Source organism: Thamnophis sirtalis, unplaced genomic scaffold, assembly GCF_051295495.1.
Source record: "Thamnophis sirtalis isolate CommonGarterSnake01/CBP01778 unplaced genomic scaffold, rThaSir2_p1.2 scaffold_5, whole genome shotgun sequence".
In the NCBI taxonomy this organism is placed as follows: Eukaryota; Metazoa; Chordata; class Lepidosauria; order Squamata; family Natricidae; genus Thamnophis; species Thamnophis sirtalis.
The window spans coordinates 3,143,626-3,166,627 of NW_028261385.1; the positions used below are offsets into that span (position 1 = coordinate 3,143,626).

The 23,002-nt window shown below is 44.4% G+C and overlaps 1 protein-coding gene across 1 annotated transcript in view; it reads left to right on the forward strand.

Moving 5' to 3' along the window:
* The window catches only part of NOL6 (nucleolar protein 6), a gene marked incomplete in the record, with an annotated part of 95,865 nt that overhangs the window by 53,469 nt on the left and 19,394 nt on the right, over nucleotides 1-23,002 (forward strand). The window contains 3 exon segments of the mRNA XM_087715314.1: nucleotides 5,534-5,631; nucleotides 18,291-18,415; nucleotides 20,001-20,090. Coding sequence (XP_087571440.1) covers nucleotides 5,534-5,631; nucleotides 18,291-18,415; nucleotides 20,001-20,090 — 313 coding nt within the window.

Sequence of the window (23,002 nt, forward strand, 5' to 3'; positions counted from 1 at the left end):
TACCCCAAAAATAAGCCCTAGTTAAGGTTGTCATCGGTGGGGTGGGCATGGCCAGTACCTTAGATATACCTTAGATATTATGTTATATAAAATAATATAATAAATATAATAAGATAGTATGGTATAGTAATGTAATATAATAACATAACAATAAATATAATATATAATACAATATAATATAATAATATATAATAATATATAATATAATGTAATGTAATGTAATTAATATAATATAATAATATAGTACAGTACAGTACAATACAATACAATATAAAAAGCAGTTGTCCTGTTTTTGGAGAAACACACACACACACACACAAACACAATACATACATGCATTCACACATACATACAGATATAATAAAGAAGAAAAAGCAGTTGTCTAAACTAAGCCTTACACTAGTCTTCAAATCCCTCTGTTAAGCAACTGTTATTGTATTTGGCGCGTAGAAAGTCCACAAATGGTTTCCAGTCTCCCATAAAGCTGTCTAGCCCATTATCTCTGAACAAAGCCATTAATTTCGCCATCTCTGCTAATTTAGTCCATTTCAAAATCCACTCTCCAACAATCGGCATCCCTTTTTCCTTTTCCAGTGTTTGGCAAGTGCAATCCTCGCAGACGTCACCGCCCCAAATTGTTTCTCAATTGACTTGTCCATCACACCTAAAAGAAAAACAAATGCTTCAGCTTTCATTAATATTCGTATCTTAGAATATATATATATATATTGCATTATTGTTGTTTTATGTCCCCAAAGGTGCTTTTTTTCAGGAGGCAACTGGACTGGTTTTTTTTTCTTTTGACGACGTTTTGCTTCTCATCCAAGACGCTTCTTCAGCTCTGACTGGATGGTGGGGAAATGGAAGGATTTTAAAAAAGCATCTTTGGGACAACCATGACCTAGAGGACGGAGAATCTCTACAGACCTTTAGCCATATACTTTGGGATGAAGACCCTTGGAATGGTGTGGGAGTAGGAATGGATTTCCAGAGGGAAAAATGGCAGACTACAGGAACCATTTGCACCACTCAGGTGACCCTGAGGATACAGGTTGACCTCCAGGTGGCCTCAACGACCCTCTAAAACAGGGCTCTCCAACTTTGGCCACTTTAAGCCTGCTGGACTTCAACTCCCAGAATTCCCCAGGTTGACCTCCAGGTGGCCTCAAAGACCCTCTAAAACAGGGCTCTCCAACTTTGGCCACTTTAAGCCTGCTGGACTTCAACTCCCAGAATTCCCCAGGTTGACCTCCAGGTGGCCTCAACGCCCCTCTAAAACAGGGGTCTCCAACTTTGGCCACTTTAAGCCTGCTGGACTTCAACTCCCAGAATTCCCCAGGTTGACCTCCAGGTGGCCTCAACGACCCTCTAAAACAGGGGTCTCCAACTTTGGCCACTTTAAGCCTGCTGGACTTCAACTCCCAGAATTCCCCAGCCAGCAAAGCTGGCTGGGGAATTCTGGGAGTTGAAGTCCGCCAGGCTTAAAGTGGCCAAGGTTGGAGACCCCTGCTCTAAAAGGATGCAAATGACCAGCTGTCTGCAAGGAATATAAAATCCTTCCCTTCCCCACCATCCAGTCAGAGCTGAAGAAGCTTCTCGGATGAGAAGCGAAATACCTTCAAAAGAAAAAAAATAAGAAAGTCCAGTTGCCTCCTGAAAAAAGCACCTTTGGAACAACCAGGACCTTGGATGATTGAGAATCTCTACATACTGTCATTGTTCATGTTTATCTAGTATACATTTGCAAGACCACATAGGATAAAATGAACCTGGATTTCGACTACATTTCCAGCACTTGTTAGAAATCCCTTTATACATTGTCACTAAACTATCTTGGGGTCACGTACCAGCAATGCATCATTTTATAGAAGTTTTCTCTCAAACTATAATGTAGTGTAAGTTTTAGTCAATTCGTCCGTATCTTCCCCCATATATCCGGTATTATATTACACCGAATTTTTTTTTTTTGCCCGTTTTACCATATGCTCTTTAACGTATTCCTCTTGAGTAACATTTTATATACTGTAGAAGTCAAGTGGTCATCTCCAGAACATAAATTAGCATCCGGTTCAGATTTAGGTTCTGCAAAACCAAAATTTATCGAATCAAAATTTGAAAAGTTCTATAATAATTAAACCAATCTCAAGCAAAAATCCTTCACTTACTAATTTTCCTCTTGTCTCTGTCTCTGGAGATCCTCCCATCACCCAGGTCAGGGTTAGCAATAGCAATAGCAGTTAGACTTATATACCGCTTCATAGGGCTTTCAGCCCTCTCTAAGCGGTTTACAGAGTCAGCATATATTGTCCCCACAGTCTGGGTCCTCATTTTACCCACCTCGGAAGGATGGAAGGCTGAGTCAACCTTGAGCTGGTGAGATTTGAACCGCCGAACTGCAGCTTAGCAGTCAGCTGAAGTGGCTGCAGTACTGCATTCTACCCACTGCACCACCTCGGCTCTTCAGGGTTGTGCCAAAGGTGCTTTTTTCTTCAAGAAGCAACTGGACTTTCTTGTTTTTTCTTTGAAGATGTTTTGCTTCTCGTTCAAGAAGCTTCTTCAGCTCTGACTGGATGGTGGGGAAAGGAAGGATTTATGTTCCTTGCAGACACAGCTGATCATTTGCATTCTTTTAGAGGGTCGTTGAGGCCACTTGGAGGTTTATCTCTGTCCTCAGGGTCACCTGAGTGGTGCAAATGGTTCCTGTAGTCTGCAATTTTTTCCCTCTGGAAATCCCTTCCTACTCCCACCCCATATAAAAGGACACAAATGACCCTAATGGCATAGACAAACCTCCAAGTGGCCTCAACGACCCTCTAAAAGGATGCAAATAACCAGCTGTCTGCAAGGAGTGTAAATCCTTCCCTTCTTCACCATCCAGTCAGAGCTCAAGAAACTTCTTGATGGGAGAATCTCTACAGACTTTTAGCTATGCAATTTGAGATGAAGACCCTTGGAATGGGGTGGGAATAGGAATGGATTTCTAGAGGAAAATATTGCAGACTACAGGAACCATTTGCAGCACTCAGGTGACCCTGAGGACAGAGATAAACCTCCAAGTGGCCTCAACGACCCTCTAAAAGGATGCAAATGACCAGCTGTCTGCAAGGAGTATAAATCCTTCCCTTCCTCACCATCCAGTCAGAGCTCAAGAAACTTCTTGATGGGAGAATCTCTACAGACTTTTAGCTATGCAATTTGAGATGAAGACCCTTGGAATGGTCTGGGAATAGGAATGGATTTCTAGAGGAAAATATTGCAGACTACAGGAACCATTTGCACCACTCAGGTGACCCTGAGGACAGAGATAAACCTCCAAGTGGCCTCAATGACGCTCTAAAAGGAGGCAAATGACCAGCTGTCTGCAAGGAGTATAAATCCTTCCCTTCCTTCACCATCCAGTCAGAGCTCAAGAAACTTCTTGGATGAGAAGCCAAACTTCTGCGAAGAAAAAACAGAAACTCCAGTTGCCTCTTGAAAAAAGGCACCGTTGTCCCAGAATTATCTTAAATCCCTCTTTTTCAAATATTAATACGTCTTGGGATTTACGATTCATTGTGATCCCACTCGGATGTAGCACTGTCTGGCAAGGCTGTCTCTCAGACAGGTGAACTGCAGTGTGCAAATCAAAATGTGTTTGTGTTGTTCTGTCTGCAATTACAAAATTCTAGGAGTCACCATATGTCTAGGAGGTGATAAAAGCAACAGGTAAAATTAACAACTGCTGTTGGGTAAACCTTTCCACCACTGGCAAAATTAGCATTAGAGGTACTCCTTGACTTAGTTCAGTGGTTCCCAAACTTGGCAACTTTAAGACTTGTGGACTTCAACTCCCAGAATTCTCAAAGCTGGCTGGGGAATTCTGGGAGTTGAAGTCCACAAGTCTTAAAGTTGCCAAGTTTGGGAACCACTGACTGAGTTCATTTAATGACCGTTCAGAGTTACAAAGGTGCTGAAAAAAATAATTTAGGACCATTTTTCACACTTGGCGACCTTGGTAGCAGCCTCGTGATCACGGGATCAAAATTCAGAGGCTTGGCGACTGACTCATACTTATGACCGTTGCTGTGTCCCAAAGTCAGGGGATCCCCTGTTGCGACCTTCTGATGAGCAAAAGTCCACGGGGAATCCAGACTCACTTAACAACAGGTCCACAACAACCTGTTAACTGCAGTGATTCACTTAGCAGCTGTGTCAAGGAAGGTTGTTAAATAGGGGCAGAGCTCGCTTCACCAATGTCTCACTTAGCAACAGAAATATTGGGGTTCAATTGCGGTTGTAAGTTGAGGACTGCCTGTATTCTTCAGAGCATCTCTTTTGTGCTTTTCCGTATCAGACAATGCAATTAATTAGCATAGCAGGAGAACTGTGTTAATTAACCTATAGTAGTTAAAAATCCTTAGGAAATAGGTAGCCCTCTTTTCTCCTGGTAAATTTTACTACGGGTAGTCCTAGATGTCATGCCTGCAAGCCATCTTTTCTGTTGTGGGAAACCTGTTGTGGGAAAATGAGAGGAGGGATTGTACGGAGTTGGGTGATATGTAGCCATAACAACGTTCTTCTGAGAAACTCAAGGTCATCTTTGTCTCTGACATGATAGCAGAGTTCCAATATCTCAGGGGATGCCACAAAGAAGAGGGAGTCAAGCTATTTTCCAAAGCCCCCCGAGGGTAGAACAAGAAGCAATGGGTGGGAACTAATCAAGGAGAGAAGCAACTTAGAACTGAGGAGGAATTTCCTGACAGTGAGAGCAATTAATCAGTGGAACAGAAGTTGCCTCCAGAAGTTGTAAATACTACAAACTCTGGAAGTTTTTAAGAAGATGTTGGATGACTATTTGTCTGAAGGGGTGTAAGGTTTCCTGCCTAGGCAGGGGGTTGGACTAGAAGACCTTCAAGGTCCCTTCCAATTCTGTTATTCTATTCTATTCTATTCTCCATATTCCATTCCATTCTATTCTAATTCTATTGTCTATATTCTATTCTATTCTATTCTATTCTATTCTCCATATTCTATTCTATTCTCCATATTCTATTCTATTCTCCATATTCTATTCTATTCTCCATATTCTATTCTATTCTATTCTCCATATTCTATTCTATTCTCCATATTCTATTCTCCATATTCTATTCTATTCTCCATATTCTATTCTATTCTCCATATTCTATTCTATTCTATTCTCCATATTCTATTCTATTCTCCATATTCTATTCTATTCTCCATATTCTATTCTATTCTCCATATTCCATTCTATTCTTATTCTATTCTATTCTCCATTATTCTATTCTATTCTATTCTCCATATTCTATTCTATTCTCCATATTCCATTCTATTCTATTCTAATTCTATTCTCTATATTCTATTCTAATTCTATTCTATTCTATTCTCCATATTCCATTCTATTCTATTCTATTCATGTGTTTGCTTTTGTACTTGCAGCTCAGAGCTTTTCTCTTCTCCGTTGCTAGTGGCCTGGTGTTGAGATATACTTCTCACCTGCTTCCCATTGTTTTCCTCCACCCACCCACCCTCCCAGTTCTCCCCAGGTGGGTTTCCTTCGCTTCCTTCACCTGCTGGCCACCTTTGACTGGAAGAACAACCTTCTGTTGGTGAACCTCAACGGCGACCTCAAAGGTGAGCAGAGGAGGGGTGTGTGTGAAATTTCCATTCCTTTTTTTTTCTAAAGGGTAGATCAACAGCTCATTGAGGTGAAAAATTCTTTCCCCCAAGATTGCCTGGCCCACGGCTGTCTCCGAAGACACAAAGGATGGAAAGGGGGCATTGCAAACACATGGATTAATCATCCGTGCTTTCTTTACACCTTGTTGAAAGGGAGGCTGTCATCTGATCTGGGCCGCAGGGCAGGTGGTTATAATCCAATTGATACAGCGGCTTAAAGACTATCCCGAACCTTTTGTTGCAAAAAAAAGCAAAAACCCGTATAAATTTACTAAGGTAACGCTCGCAATTGTCGAATATAAGTTTAGGCTTGCTGGATTTTTGTGGTTGTTGTTTCCAACAATTGTCAGCCCGGCGTTTCTGGAATTTTCCCAGCCAGGTTGGGTGATGGCCTGAGGTCCATGCAGCTTCTAACTTCTCTGGGTTGTGCAGTGCGATTATTTGTACAACTTTCCTCAACGTACGACCTCAACAGAGCTCAACTTTTCTGTTGCTAAGCGAGACATAACGCTTAGTGAACATTGCTCCATTTTAACGAGGTAGTGCTCGGCTTACGGCCACAATAGAGCCCAGAGCCTTCGTTGCTAAGTGAGACCTTTTCTAAATAAACCGTGCTCCTTTTTACGACATTCCTAGCCGCAGTTGTTAAGTGAATCTCTGCGCTTGTTAAGTTAGTCGCATGGTGTGTTGTATTTTAAATCTATCTTTTCTTTCTCTCTATTTTATTTTTTATTTATTTCTGTACTGTAAGCCGCCCGGAGTCCTACGGGATTGGGCGGCATATAAATGTTATTAAGCTTGCAAACTTGGTTGTTAAGTAAATTTGGTTTCCCTGTTGACTTTACTTATCAGAAGTCACCAAACGGGAGGGCACGATCCCAGGAACTTTTATTTTTCATGTTTTATTTATTTTTATTTATATTACTTTCCATTTCCACCGGACAGTGTGAGATCTGGGTTTTAAACAATCAAAATCCACATATTTGTTATAACATTCATCACAATACTGTTAATAATATAACTATATATCGATACAATTAGAAAAATACACGGCATCTTCATCATCAAATTCTTTCCATGTTGACGTTTCCCCTTTTTTATATCTCCTCCTTTCTAACTTCTGTTTCTATTGTCTAACCATTGATAGAATACATCACAAGTCAAGAAATATTCAGTTTCTTCTTTCTTCTTAATAATGAGAGTTAATCTGTCCATTTTTGCGCATTCTAATATTTTCTTAATTACACTCTCATCTAACGGTATCTTACCATTTTTCCATTGTTGTGCCAATGCAATTCTAGCTGCAGTTAGTATATGTAAAACCAGATGTTTAGTCTTTTTGTCATATTTTGCCGATTGGCTACCACCCGGAGGAGGGCCTTCTCTGTGGCTGCTCCGGCCCTCTGCAACGAGCTCCCCGTGGAGATTCGGACCCTCACCACCCTTCAGGCTTTCCGCAAAGCCCTTAAAACCTGGCTGTTCCGACAGGCCTGGGGCTGACGAATTCCCGTCTCCGCTCGAATTGTGTGGTTGTTGATTGTTTTTAAATTGTTGTAGTTGTTTATCTGTTGTTTTCCTCTTCTTTGTATTCCCCCCCTCCCTATTTTGGTTTGTGAGCCGCCCTGAGTCCCTCTGTGAATAGGGCGGCATAGAAATGCAATAAATCAAATCAAATCAAATCAATTTTTCCAGTAGAATGTCCAAAAGAAATATCCCAGTTTTCAAATCAAATATGCTGCTTTTTCATTTTTCCCAGCCAAAGGATTTATTTTCATCTTTTGGGCAAGTCCACCACATATGATAGTATGAACCCAATGATTAATTACACTTCCAACGTTTAGCAGATCTATCTTTGTACATTATTAGCCAATCTTGCCGGTGCAAAGTGCCATCTATAAAACATTTGATACAGATCCCAGGAATTTTGATCACGTGACCAGGCGTAGTGCTGGATGCAGTGGTTGTTAAGAAAGCCCTGAGTACAGATTACCACACAGTGCTGCGTCTTGAGTCCGCTACTCTTCGCCTGGATGACCCACGACTCCTGTTCCCAATCTGCTATGAATCCTATTGTGAAGTATGTGGATGACACAGCAGAGGTGGGTCTTATTCAGAACGACAGTGAAGAGGCTTCTAAGGAAGAGGGGAAGGCTCTGGTGGACTGGTGCCATGAAAGTCACCTGGTCCTAAACATTAATAAAGCAAAGGAGATCATCGTAGATTTTAGAAGGAGATGGCATGGTCCTACTCCGCTCAGTATTAAGGATGCAGCTGTAGAGATGGCCCACAGTATTAAGTATCTGGGGGAGCACACAACTAACAATCTGAACTGGTCCCTCCAGTCATCATCCTTAGGGAAGTGTGCAAACCAACATCTGCATATCCTGCATCGGATGAGGAGAAGCACCTCTTTCTCCTTCTGTCCTGGACACTTTTTACAGAGGCACAAATCGAGAGCGTTTTGACAAACTGCATCCCTGTTTGGTTTGGTGGCCGCAGTGCCTCAGATAGAAAGTCCCTACAGAGAGTGGTGAGGACAGTGGAGAGAAGATGATAGGAAGCTCGCTTCCCGTTATTCAGGATGCTGCTTGTAAGCGCTGTGTGTTTAGAGCTCGAAGCATCGTTAGAGACCTCTAGAAACCCACTTTAAGGTCCGATTCGGTTGCTCCCCTCTGGGAGGAGGTTTCGAAGGATTTCTAGCAGGAGCTCCAGATTCTGGAACACCTTTGTTCCCTAGGCCAGTGATGGCGAACCTTTTTCTTATGGCGTGCCACAATTGTGTGTGCACGGACTATCACGTGTGCACCAATTCAATCCTCCCTGCCCACCTGCACATGCGCGCACGACCCCTCCCTAGGCTCTGGAGGCTTTCCTTAAGCCTGGGGAGGGCAAAAACGGTCTCTCCCAGAGGCCAACCTGGAAGCGGAAACGGATTGTTTCCAAACTTCCGGTTGGCCCGTTGGGGGAATTTTTCACCCTCCTCAGGCTTCAGGAAAGCCTCTGGATGCTGGGGAGGGGGGAAATGGCCCCAACGGGCCAACCGGAAGTTCGGAAATGATCCGTTTCCAGGTTTAGGAGGGATGGGGGAGGCTGTTTTCGCCCTCCCCAGGCTTCAGGAAAGCCTATGGAGGCTGAGGAGGGCGAAAAACAGGCCCAACGGGCCAACCGGAACTTTCCAGAAGTTGCAGGTGCTCCACTACTGGAGGCTTTCGAGAAGAGGCTGGGCAGCCATTTTGTCTGAAGGGATGTAGGGTTTTCTGCTTAAGCAGGGGGGGGTTGGACTAGAGGACCTCCAAGGTCCCTGCCAACTCCGTCGTTCTGTTAATTGATGAGCGGAATGCCTTGCCTTCAGAAGTTGTGGGTGGCTGCTCCATTTCTGAGGGCAGGCGAGGCGTTGCCTTGTCAGCTCCATCATGCAGGCCTCCCGAGGCTCCAAGAAAGCTGTGCACAAATGCATGGGGGCAGCGTGTGTGTGTGTTTGTGTGTGTGATGCATGCATGTGCAGGGGGCATGCACGTGATGGTGGCATTAACTTATGTGGGTGGGCACGTGCACGATTGCAGGCGCATATGTGCTTATGGCACTCGAGGCAAAAAAAGGTTTTGCCATCCCTGGTACAGGGTCTCCTGCTTGAACAGGGATTAGAAGACTGCAACCTTTAGCAACGGAAGTCTCCGCCGTAAGTTGAGGATGGCCTGTCTTTGCTGCCGAAGTTTGGTTTTTTTTAAAAAAATAAATAAAGATTAAATGGTTTTGAAGCGGACGGGAGAGAGACTGCAGATGGGATGGGATCTGCTCAGTTCTTTTCCACACTTGTCAAGCAATCTTCTTTTGACGGGCCACACCTGAGCAGGCGCCTGAATATTCCTGCATAGACCTGTTTACCTGACCAGGGCGTAACCTGAAGAGGTTGCAAAATGATGGGGTTTCCCCCCCCGTCCCTCCCTATTTCCCCTTCCCTCCTCACCCCTCTCTGAGGTCAGGCGAGACGTTGTGTTATTTTTTTTTAATATGGTATTTATTGAATTCTCCAACATTTAAAAGACAAAGCACACACAAAAAAAACAAATTTACACTTTTAACAGCTTTTCCATATTGGTATCCATATCTTTCACAACAATCCTATTTACGGAAATTCCATCTCAATTTCAGTATCCCAAGTTATATCCCTATTGAAGTTATAATAACAAGTTATTACGTCGTAACATCGAGTTAATATCATATACGTCTTATATCTTTTACATTCTATATATTACACTTTTAACATTTTATACCCTACGCTTACTCTCAAGCCAGGAATACCGTCTAGTACTTGGTTTCCTCCCTCTCCTTCATTTCCATAGGCAGCCTATCCATTTCTGCGCATTCATAGATTTTCCTTCTTATAATCGGGTCTGGAGGAGTATCTGTTGGATTCCAATTCTGTGCTAAAACAATTCTACTAGCAGTTAGAATGTGTAATGTTATGTATAGTACTTTCCCCCCTGTTTTCCCATCAGAAATACCCAGGAGAAGCAGTTACGGGTTCAACTCTATCCTCTGTTTAGTGCCGAGGTGGCGCAGTGATTAGGGTGCAGTACTGCAGGCCACTTCAGCTGACTGTTATCTGCAGTTCAGGGGTTCTAATCTCACCGGCTCAAGGTTGACTCAGCCTTCCATCCTTCCGAGGTGGGTGAAATGAGGACCCAGACTGGGGGGGCGATATGCTGACTCTGTAAACCGCTTAGAGAGGGCTGAAAGCCCTATGAAGCGGTATATAAGTCTAACTGCTATTGCTATCTCTTCCAGCCACATTCTTACCTTACGCCAATATTTTCTGACCTTAGGGGAGGTCCACCACATGTGCTGGAAGGTTCCCTGTTTATACCAGGCCGTAACTGGAAGAGGTTGCAAAATAGCAATAGCAATAGCAGTTAGACTTATATACCGCTTCATGGGGCTTCCAGCCCTCTCTAAGCGGTTTACAGAGTCAGCATATTGCCCCCAACAACAATCCGGGTCCTCATTTTACCCACCTCGGAAGGATGGAAGGCTGAGTCAACCCTGAGCCGGTGAGATTTGAACAGCCGAACTGCAGAACTGCAGTCAGCTGAAGTAGCCTGCAGTGCTGCATTTAACCACTGCGCCACCTCAGCCCATATGATGGGGTTCTCTCCACTCTCACCCCCCCAAAAAAATTCCCACTCCCTTTTCACCCCTCTCTGAGGTCAAGGGAGGCCTTGTGTGTTTTCAATCACATACCGATAGCCGACAACTTCACAACCATTCTTTCGTGGCCCTTCAAAGTTAGCAACGGCACTGAAAAAGAGTGAGGTACGTCCCGTTCTCGCGCTTACGACCCCTGCCGCATTCCCACGGTCTCGTGATCAAAGTTTGGGCTCTTGGCAACTCACGCACAACGGCGCATAAACCAATCCCAACTTTACGGCTTACGTCCACAAAGGAGCTCAAGGTTTTATGTTGTTCAGTGAGCTCGGGCCCATTTTACGACCAATCACTAGGTGAATTGCTGCTGTTAATCTAGTAACCGGGTCGTTAAGTGAATCTGGTTCCCCCCCCTTGAGTTTGCTTTTCGGAAGATCACAAAAGGGGATCACATGACCCCCTGGGGACACTGCAGCTGTCATAAATGCGAGTCAGTCAGTTGCCAAGCATCTGAATTTTGACCATATCAACCGGGGGTGGGTGGGGGTGGGGGAGAGATACTGCAATGGTCGTTAAGTGTGGTAAACGGTTGTAAGTCACTTTTTTCCTATGCCGTTGTAGCTTTGAGTGGTCAGTAAACAAACTTGAAAAGTCGAAGGCTGCCTGTGTAACAGGCTTAAGGTTAAAACAGCGGAAGCAGCCATAGATAGAACTAAAATAATGAAAGAATTGTCTTTTTTTAAAAAAGGTGGCATTTTGTGGCCTCCTCAGTTTTTGGAGTGAGATCTTTAGTCCTTTAGAATATCCAGCCTGGAGAGATAATTCATGCTAGTATTGAAATTTGCACCTAGTGTAGTGCACTAGGTGCAGTATAGTATAGTGCACTAGGTGGCAGGTGTACCTAGAGAGCAAGGGTGCTCTCTCTGCGTTAATTTCCTAAGACGCATGTCAAAATTAAACATTCAAGCATTTTCGAGGCTACGGCTAGGAGAACATGTCTGCAAATAGGGAAGGTGGCATATAAATGTCTTTTTCCTTCTGTTGCTGTTTTTTTCCTGTTATTTACAAGTGCAAGGTACTTGCATACAGATAGGGAGAAAAATCTCACTCCATTGTAGTACTGAGGATGTTAACTAGTTGGGTTGTGAAATGTCTGCAAGGAAATAGTCAAGCACAGAGAGAACTAAGGACTCCTCCTCCTCCTCCTCCTCCTCCTCCTCCTCCTCCTCCTCCTCCTCCTCCTCCTCCTCCTCCTCCTCCTCCTCCTCCTCCTCCTCTCCCCAAACCCCATTCCCTTCTGGCACTGAGGTTGTTACCTAGCTGGGTTAGGAAACGTCTGCAAGAAGTGTATTTTTGTTTTTAAAATAAATTTCATTGAAATTATAATAATGCTATATATATCCCTATGTGTTGTATTTGTGCTGATAAATAAATAAAGGGAGACTGGAGACTTGGACTTCCTCCCATATTTGGGCATACCAGGGGTTGTAACTCTAAATACATATATGTCTGTCGGTCTGTCTGTCTGTCTCTCTTTGGTTATTCGGGTTTTCTCCCGCGTAAAATTGGAAGTGTCTTGGCGACATTTCGACGAAGTCTCATTCGGGATTGGGCGGCATATAAATGTTATTAAACTTTAAACTCTATTAAACACTCTTTGGTTTTTCTATGGGAGGGGCCATCCACCATCCCCCTGTGGCCTTACTCCCAAGTCGACCCTTGTTCCTTCGCTGTTCCCTTTGTCTGGCAACTCACACTGGGAACAGGCTCCAGCTGTTCTTCTGCTTCACTGATGTCTGACTCCGAAGGGAGCTGAGAACTGTCGGACGGCTCTGGACCCATTTCTGCCTCTGACGCAGATCACTCGTCAGAGCCTTCCCCAGACTCTAGGACTGGCTCCAGGTTCCTCCCCAACCTCCTCACTGTCCGAATCTGCTTCCAGCTCCTCCGGCCGCTGGCGGGCCACAACAGGGCTCCATTGCGGACGTAAGCCGAGGACTATCTGCAGCCGAGTCGATCAAACCGAGACTCAGAAAGTTCATTTATGTTTTCCTGTTTCTGGAGAAGAGCAGAAGCGGTGGCCAAGCTGAAGCAAAACCGGATCTGTTCTTTTCTCTCACTAAAAGCCCTCCATTTGGCCATTTCTGGCAGTTTTTTTTAAAAAAAATTATTTTAATTTTATCAATTTCATATATACATTCACAATTATATGATCTCATAACTGTTATTAATAATATGTATTTATAACAATTTTTTCCTACTGTTGACAATATACTTGAAGATTGCTTTTTAAACATCCCATAGATCCATCTTATCTTACAACGGTCCTACTTCTTCTTCCCTCCCTCCCTCTTTCCTTCCCTCGTTTCTTCTCTCCTACTCCCCTTCCTTCCTTCCCTCCCTCCTTCCCCTTCCCTCCCTCCTTCCCCTTCCCTCCTTCTCTCCTTCCCTCCTTCCCTCCTTCCTTCTCTCCTTCCTTTCCCCCTTCCTTTCCTCCTTCCTTCCCCCTTCTCTCCTACATTCCCTCCTTCCTTCCCTACTTTCTTCTCTCCCTCTCTCCTTCCTTCCCTCCTTCCTTCCCTCCTTTCTTCTCTCCTTCTCTCCTTCCTTCCTTCCCTCCTTCCTTCCCTCCTTGCTTCCCTCCTTCTCTCCTTCCTTCCTACCCCCTTCTCTTTCTTCCCTCCTTCCTTCCTTCCTCCTCTCCTTTCCCTTCTCTCCTTCTCCTTCCTCCCCTTTACCCTTCCCCTCTTCTTCCCATTCCTCCCCTCTTTCCTACTCTTACATTCCCTCCCATTCTTCCTCTTTCTGGCAGTTCTATCCTAGCTGTGTCCTTTTGGCTTAAGAGCTTGTGCCCTCACTTCCTTTTAAAGGGCAGAGGCCCGTTCCCAGCTCAAAATCCTGTTTGGCCACTTGCTTTGCAGAACAAAAGAAAATAAATGCCGGCTGAGAAATGATCATTGAAAATTAACCGGATTAGATTTCGGAAAGAAAAGCCTGGCGTTTCAAGCTCAAAAAAGCTTTCTTTGCAGTATCAACCGGTGAAAAACAGGATTTTAGGCTGAAAGAAAGAAGGTTAATAGGCTAAGGCAGGGGTCTCCAACCCTTGGCAACTTTAAGACTTGTGGACTTCAACTCCCAGAATTCCTCAGCCAGCAAGGAGTCTATATGCTGGCTGAGGAATTCTGGGAGTTGAAGTCCACAAGTCTTAAAGAATTCTGGGAGTTGAAGTCCATAAGTCTTAAAGAATTCTGAGATTTGAAGTCCACAAGTCTTAAAGTTGCCAAGGTTGGAGGCTCCTTGCTGGCTGAGGAATTCTGGGAGTTGAAGTCCACAAGTCTTAAAGAATTCTGGGAGTTGAAGTCCACAAGTCTTAAAGTTGCGAAAGTTGGAGACTCCTTGCTGGCTGAGGAATTCTGGGAGTTGAAGTCCACAAGTCTTAAAGAATTCTGGGATTTGAAGCCCACCAGTCTTAAGGTTGCCAAGGTTGGAGACCCCTTGCTGGCTGAGGAATTCTGGGAGTTGAAGTCCATGAGACTTAAAGTTTCCAAAGTTGGAACCCCTGGGGCTAAGGAACGCCAACTCAAGCGGGTTAGCTTCTGATCTGAAGATTATCAAAATTAGGCTGGTTTGAAGAGGTCTGCCCTTCGAGGGGCTGCCCTTGGAGACTGTTTCAGGGGCTTCAGCTGGTGCAAAATGCAGTACAAATAAAGGAGAATGAGCTTGGTTGTTTCCTTGCAAACATTTCGTTACCCAGTTAGTGCTGATGACATTACCTAGTTGGGTCATGAAACGTCTGCAAAAAAAACAAGCAATCTCAGAGAACACCAATGAGCCCACAGTCCTCCTCCTCCTCTTCCTTCCCCCCTTCCTCCTCCTCTCTGTCAACCCCAATCCAGTCTAGAACTGATGACGTTACCTAGTTGGCTCATGAAACGTCTGCAAGAAAACAAGCAAGCTCATAGAACACCAAGGACTCCATATTTCAACCCTGTAGTAGAAATATTCTTCTCTCTTGGTGTCTTGTCTATATCTGTCTGTTTTCTGTCTGTCTGTCTCTCTCTCTAGCTAGCTAGCTATCATCTATTTGTCTAACATCTATTTTTCTGTCTGTCCATCTCTCTCTTTCTCTCTAACTAGCTAGCTATATCATCTGTCTGTCTGTCCGTCCATCCATCCATCTCCATCCATTCTCTCTTTCTTTCCATCCATCCATCCATATCTCTCTCTCTCTCTCTCTCTCTCTCTCTCTCTCTCTCTCCCTACCTACCTACCTTCCTTCCTTCCTTCCTTCCTTCCTTCCTTCCTTCCTTCCTTCCTTCCTTCCTTCCTTCCTTCCTAATCTATCATCTATTATCTTTTTCTCTCTAATCTATGTATGTATGTATGTATGTATGTATGTATGTATGTCTGTCTGTCTGTCTGTCTGTCTGTCTGTCTGTCTGTCTGTCTACCTACCTACCTACCTACCTTCCTACCTACCTTCCTACCTAATCTATCATTATTATCTTTTTCTCTCTAATCTATCTATGTCTATCCATCCATATCTATCTATCTATCTATCTATCTATCTATCTATCTATCTATCTATCTATCTATCTATCTATCTATCTATCTATCTATCTACCTACCTACCTACCTACCTACCTACCTACCTACCTACCTACCTACCTACCTACCTACCTACCGTCCTAATCTATCATCTATTATCTTTTTCTCTCTAATCTATCTATGTCTATCCATCCATATCTATCTATCTATCTATCTATCTATCTATCTATCTATCTATCTATCTATCTATCTATCTATCTATCTATCTACCTACCTACCTACCTACCTACCTACCTACCTACCTACCTACCTACCTACCTACCTACCTACCTACCTACCGTCCTAATCTATCATCTATTATCTTTTTCTCTCTAATCTATCTCTGTCTGTCTGTCTGTCTGTCTGTCTGTCTGTCTGTCTGTCTGTCTGTCTGTCTGTCTATCTATCTATCTATCTATCTATCTATCTATCTATCTATCTATCTATCTATCTACCTACCTACCTACCTACCTTCCTACCTACCTTCCTACCTAATCTATCATCTATTATCTTTTTCTCTCTAATCTATCTATGTCTATCCATCCATATCTATCTATCTATCTATCTATCTATCTATCTATCTATCTATCTATCTATCTATCTATCTATCTACCTACCTACCTACCTACCTACCTACCTACCTACCTACCGTCCTAATCTATCATCTATTATCTTTTTCTCTCTAATCTATCTATCTATGTATGTATTTCTGTATGTCTGTCTGTCTGTCTGTCTGTCTGTCTATCTATCTATCTATCTATCTATCTATCTATCTATCTATCTATCTATCTATCTACCTACCTACCTACCTACCTACCTACCTACCTACCTACCTTCCTACCTAATCTATCATCTATTATCTTTTTCTCTCTAATCTATCTATGTATGTCTGTCTGTCTGTCTGTCTGTCTGTCTGTCTGTCTGTCTATCTATCTATCTATCTATCTATCTATCTATCTATCTATCTATCTATCTACCTACCTACCTACCTACCTACCTACCTACCTACCTACCTACCTACCTACCTACCTACCTTCCTACCTAATCTATCATCTATTATCTTTTTCTCTCTAATCTATCTATGTCTATCTATCTCTCTATGTCTGTCTGTCTGTCTGTCTGTCTATCTATCTCTATCTATCTATCTATCTATCTATCTATCTATCTATCTATCTATCTATCATCTACCTACCTACCTACCTAATCTATCATCTTTTTCTCTCTAATCTGTCTGTCTGTCTGTCTGACTATTTCTGTCTGTCCCTCTCTCACCATCCTATTTCTCGCCATAAACTCTGCTTCCTCATAGCACTGCTGAGTGCAAACCCCACTCCTTTCTAACACTGATGATGCTACCTAGTGGGCTCATGAAATGTCTGCAACAAAACCATTCCGCTCAGAGGGCACCAAGGACCCAACCGGTCATCCCTGAGCTACAAAATATTCTCCTCTGTTGTTATACATGAGTATCTGTAACAAAAACACCCCACGAGGTGCCCCTTACGAAACACTCCCCAGTCCCTTCTCTCTCTCTCTCTCTCGTGGTGATTCTGCCTTCTTGGCGTTATTTCTCGGGGCTCAGAGAGCCAAGAGGCTCAAATCGGGAGGCCTTATTAAGACTCCAGTGATACTCAGCTAAACTCAGCTGCGATAATCGGTTTTGGAACCCGGGGCAGTCTGGTTAGGTCTTGCCCTCCCAGGCTGATGTATGAAACAAATCTGCATTGTGCGTCGACGTGAGGGATAGATCAAAAGCCAGATCTAGGCTGGGCCAGTTTGGTTCTAAAGGAAATGCAGGCCCTTTGATTAAATCGCCCCATTAAGCCTTTGCTGCCTTGAAATGCGAAATGTATGCAAGAAAAACCTGTTCTCTTTCCGTGCTTTGCAGGGGGGGGGGTTTCCCCTCCCAACACATTCGCCTTCTCATTCTCTTGTTTTAATTAGTGCAGTATATTGTAACAGACAAAGAACAGGCAAGGAAGCAGTGGAAATTTATGCTGATTACCCCAAAGTCATCCATCAAGACTTTCGTGCATAAGGCGGGACTAGAACTCCCCGTCTCTTGGTGATTGGCCCAGTCACCCAGCTGACTTTTGTGCCTAAGGCGGGACTAGAACTCCCCGTCTCTTGGTGATTGGCCCAGTCACCCAGCTGACCTTCGTGCATAAGGCGGGACTAGAACTCCCCGTCTCGGTGATTGGCCCAGTCACCCAGCTGACTTTCGTGTGTAAGGCGGGACTAAAACTCACTGTCTCCTAGTGATTGGCCCAAAGTCACCCAGCTGACTTTCATGCCTAAGGTGGGACTAGAACTCACTGTCTCCTGGTGCTTGGTGCAAAGTCATCCAGCCGGCTTTCATGCCTAAGGTGGGACTAGAACTCACCGTTTCCTGATGCTTGGTGCAAAGTCATCCAGCCGGCTTTCGTGCCTAAGGTAGGACTAGAACTCACTGTCTCCTGGTGCTTGGTGCAAAGTCATCCAGCCGGCTTTCGTGCCTAAGGCGGGACTAGAACTCACTGTCTCCTGGTGCTTGGCGCAAAGTCACCCAGTTGTCTTTCGTGCCTAAGGCAGTACTAGAACTCACCGTCTCCTAGTGATTGGCCCAAAGTCACCCACTGGACTTCCACGCCTAAGGGGGGACCATAATTCACCGTCTCCTAGTGATGGGTGCCTAAAAGATGGTGAGGACTAGAACTCTCACCATTTCCCGATTTCTAGCTTGCTTCCTTAACCACTTGACCAAATTGCTTCTCTCTCTTTCTCTCCCTTTGAATTTTGCTAAACGTAGGATTGCAAATAAATGTTTACGTGCAAAAAGCATTTCAGGAATGGACAAACGTCTTCTGACATGGTGACATTTTGGTGTTTTTTTTCCCATCCAGAGGCAGATTATGTAGCCATCAGAAGCCACTTCGTGGAAGCCCGGCCGCGTCTCCCGGCCATGTTCATTGCTACGCCGAAAGACCAGAAACACTCCATGTGGACCAGAGAGAAGCCGTCACCTCAGGTAAGTCAAGCTGTGGCCACCTTAGCTGGGCAGGTTCTCCTCCTCTACTCCTCATTACGGAGTCAGATCAGCTCTTGGACGCTTCTGTTTGGCACTGATCAATGAAAGGTCCAGTTTGAAGGCCTGTCCTTCATGTGCCCAGCTGGGCCCATTTCTTCTCCTCACTTGGTTGCAAGAGAACTGGTGAAATCTCTCATTGCCCACTCAGCTTGTCTTCTGGTGGTTTTCTTGCCGACGTTTCACAACCCAACTAGGTCACATCATCAGTGCAAGAAGGGAGTGAGATTTATGGAGAGGAGGAAGAGGAGAGAACTGTGCAGTCCATGGTGCTCTCTGAGCTTGTTCACTTTCTGGCAGACATTTCATCACCCAACTAGGTAGCGTCATCAGTCCTTGAAGGAGGAGGAAACTGCATCAGGCTTTTGTGCTCTCTGAACTTGATAGTTTTCGTGCAAACATTTCATGACCCAAGTAGGCAACATCATCAGTGCTAGAAGGGAGTTGAGTTTGTGGTGAAGAGGAGGAGGAGGAGGACTGTGGGGTCCTTGGTACTCCCTGAGTTTGGTGGTTTTCTTGTAGACATTTCATGGCCCAGCTAGGTAACATCATCAGTCCTAGAAGGGATTTGTGGAAAAGAGAAGGAAAGAGGGAGGGAGGAAGATTGCTAGGTACTCCCTGAGCTTGTTCGCTGTCTTGCAGACATTTCGTGACCCAACTAGGTCACATCGTCAGTGCTAGTGCGTGTGGGATTTATGGAGAGGAGGAGGAAGAGGACTGTGGGGCCCTTGGTGCTCTCTGAGCTTCATGGTTTTCTTGCAGACATTTCCTGACCCAACTAGGTAACATCCTCAGTGCTAGAAGGGAGTGAAGATTGTGGAGTGGAAGAGAAGAAGGGGAGGAAGAGGACCATGGATTCTGATGCTCTCTGACCTTGGTGGTTTTCTTGCAGATGTTTCATTACCAAACTACGTAACATCATCAGGGCTAGAAGGAGATAGGGGTTTGCTCTAGGTTTATGTAGCAGTGGCTTGCCCTGTCGGTGTTGGTGGAGAACTCCTTGGCAGTTCTTTAATTAGGCTGTTATTTATTGAGTTGGTAATCAGCTAAAAACAGCAGACCTCACTCCCTTCTCGCACTGATGCTGTTACCTAGTTGGGTCGTGAAACGTCTGCAAGAAAACCTCCAAGCTCAGAGAGCATCAAGGACCCCGCAGTTCATCTCTGAGCTACAGATATTCTCTTCCGTCGGCACCCAAGCTCTCCATCCAGTGCCCAGAACTGAGAGATAAGATAAAGTCCTCGGGTTACAACAGTGATCTGAAACTTCCATTACCAGAAAGGTCATAACTTTGAAAAATGGTCCCAGGTCACTTTTTTCAGCGCCGTCGTCACTATATGAACTGTTGTAAATTGAGGACTCTCTGTTCTGAAAAAAGTGATTTACGACCATTTGACAACTGTGATCCTAAGGATGCTGCAATGGTCGTAAGTGTGAAAATCAGCCGTAAGTCCCTGTTTTCAGTTTTACTCGTCCTGCGTGGTTGGTCTCTCCTTTAAAAGCTCTCCCGCTTCCCTTCTTTCTCCAGATCCTTCAGCGCCTCCTTGTTCTGGCCCAAGAGGCCCTTCAGGTGTTGGAGAAGCAGCTGATGGACCCTCTGGGAAACCAGGATGTGAAGGTGAGTTCTTCAAGAGATGACAAGAGGCCCTTTTCACCAGAGATGGACCATCCCAGGATGGTCGTATCCCACTTTGAATTCTCCCCTCAAGCTGGGGGAAATCGCAATGGGGCAACTCGCCATGGCCAACTCCCCATAGTCAGCGCCCCATGATCAACCCACCATGACCAACTCACCACTGTCAACTCACCATGGTCAACTCCCTAAGACCAGCTCATCAAGGCCAACTCACCATGGTCAACTCCCCAAGACCAACTTATCAAGGCCAAATCTCCATGGTCAACTCCCCATAGTCAACTCACTACAGTCAGCTCACCATGGTCAACTCCCCAAGACCAGCTCATCAAGGCCAACTCCCCATGGTCAACTCCCCAAGACCAACTTATCAAGGCCAAATCTCCATGGTCAACTCCCCATAGTCAACTCACTACAGTCAACTCACCATGGTCAACTCCCTAAGACCAGCTCATCAAGGCCAACTCACCATGGTCAACTCCCCAAGACCAACTTATCAAGGCCAAACCTCCATGGTCAACTCCCCATAGTCAACTCACTACAGTCAACTCACCATGGTCAACTCCCCAAGACCAGCTCATCAAGGCCAACTCACCACTGTCAACTCACCATGGTCAACTCACTACAGTCAACTCCCCATGGTCAACTCCCCATGGTCAACTCCCTAAGCCCAACTTATCAAGGCCAAATCCCCATGGTTAACTCCCCATGGTTAACTCACTACAGTCAACTCCCCATGGTCAACTCCCCAAGACCAACTCATCAAGGGCAACTCACCATGGTCAACTTCCCACAGTTCCCATGGTCAATTCACCACAGTCAATGCCCCATGGTCAACTCCCCATCGTCAACTCACTACAGTCAATTCCCATGGTCAGCTCCCCAAGGCCAACTCCCTTTGGTCATTTCACCGCAGAACAGTTGAAGAATTCAATTTAATTATTTAAAATAAACAAAACGTCATTTTTAAAATTTGGATTATTCATTTTTCATTCTGTCCCTCCTTTGGCATCCATTCTTTTTTTGGTGTGTGTGCCAAAATACTTTTTTTACTTTCCATTTTCATAACATATAATCACATGTATACTATTACATAGCCAATATATTGTATTAAGTAGTAATTACATCAGTTCCTCTTGCCATCAACGCCCAGAAAGATAAAAAACCATTATTAGCTCTTCTGCTCTCCATACACCTCTTTCTTCTACCTGTCTCCTACCTCCTTTCTTCCCTCCATCATCCTTTTCTACTCTACTTCCCCTTCCTTTCTCCTTCACCTCTCTCTTCATTCCACTCCTCCTTATCCTCCTGGTCTTCCCCTCTCTCCTATCCCTCTCTTCCTATCTTTCTTCTCTCCTCTGCTTCCCACTCTTCCTCTCATTCACTTGGTGTATTACAGCTTCTGAGCAAACTCCATTCTTGTTGATGGTATTTATGTTGATGGTTCTCCATTGTTGATGGTATTTATGCTTCCATATCAATATACTTAACATATCTTAGTTTTAAAGAAAAAATAAGAGAAGACAGTATACATGTGCAATCATATTACTTTAAAATCTAACACCCCTCGTCAAGCCTAATATACATAATCTCTTTGAGATTAGCGTAATTCTTGTAATCCCGCAACCAGTTGGCTGTGTCAAGTTGTCCACACACGTTGGCCCTGGGCAAATTGTCCTGGACCCAGGGGAAATCCTTCCGATCGATTCAAGCTTCAAAAGGTGTTGGACAGGTTGTCTGATGAAGCATCGGGCCCTATCAAATAAAATGCAGTTCATTGGTGAGAAAAGCAGTGTTTTACATGTTTGGGAGAAATGTATTTCTTCACCATGGGGACCATCTGGTCAGAGTGACATCTGTTGTTGGTGTGTATGTGTGTGTGTGTGTGTGCAAATGTTCCCCAAGCAGAAGGGATGGGACACAAAACAGCAAACACACAGCAATGGCAAACCAGCTTTGATTTGATTTAATTTGAAGCTAATTAAAAAATCAGATTACAGTGATGACAATGTTTATTTATTTCCGCTGACATCTTAAATAGTAAGCCGTGATTGATGCTCTCTGTAGCTTCACTGCTTGAAACCCAGGCTGTGCCGCCTTGCCACGCAAACAGGCCAGGGATATGAACCATAATCTCTGCTTGCCATCTCGGTTAATGTGGCTGTTTTTCATGGCTTAATTATATCTCAGAAGCTGCTGTTTTTTTCCTTTCCTATTGTACCGTAAGTTTATTCCAGTTGTTGCCATAAAGATTCTTGCGGTTAATAACAGAGAGAGAGACAGACAGAGACAGAGAGAGAGAGGGAGGGAGGGAGGGAGGGAGGGAGGGAGATAGTCCTTGACTTCCAACAGTTCCTTTTAGCGTCCGTCCAAAGTTAAAACAGCACTGAAAAAAGTCACTGCCATTTTTCACACTTACGACCTTTGATTACGTGAAAAAAAAATAATTCAGGCTCTTGGCAACTGACTTATGTTTTATGACGGTTGCCATATCTCGGGGTCCTCTTTTCCGACCTTCTGACGGGCAAAAGTCAACGGGGAAGCCAGGTTCGCTTAACGACCGTCTCGCTAACTGAACAGCTGGAGGGATTCGCTTAACCAGTATGGCAGAGAAAGTCACCAAATGGGGCAAAACTTGTTTAACAACCGTCTTGCCCAGCCATCTATAAATCTTTGGCTCAGTTGTGGTCGTAAGTACGATGCAAATCACGACTGATAAACGTCAGAAGGGAGGTTGGTGAAGGGATAGTGAGGCCCAAAGTGAGAGACTCAACTTCATGTGGTCCTTGACTTACAACCACAGTCGAGGCCAAAATTTCCATTGTTAAGCGAGACATTTATTAAGTGAATCTCGCCCCCAATCTTTCTTGCCACGCATGTTAAGTGAATCAGCAGCA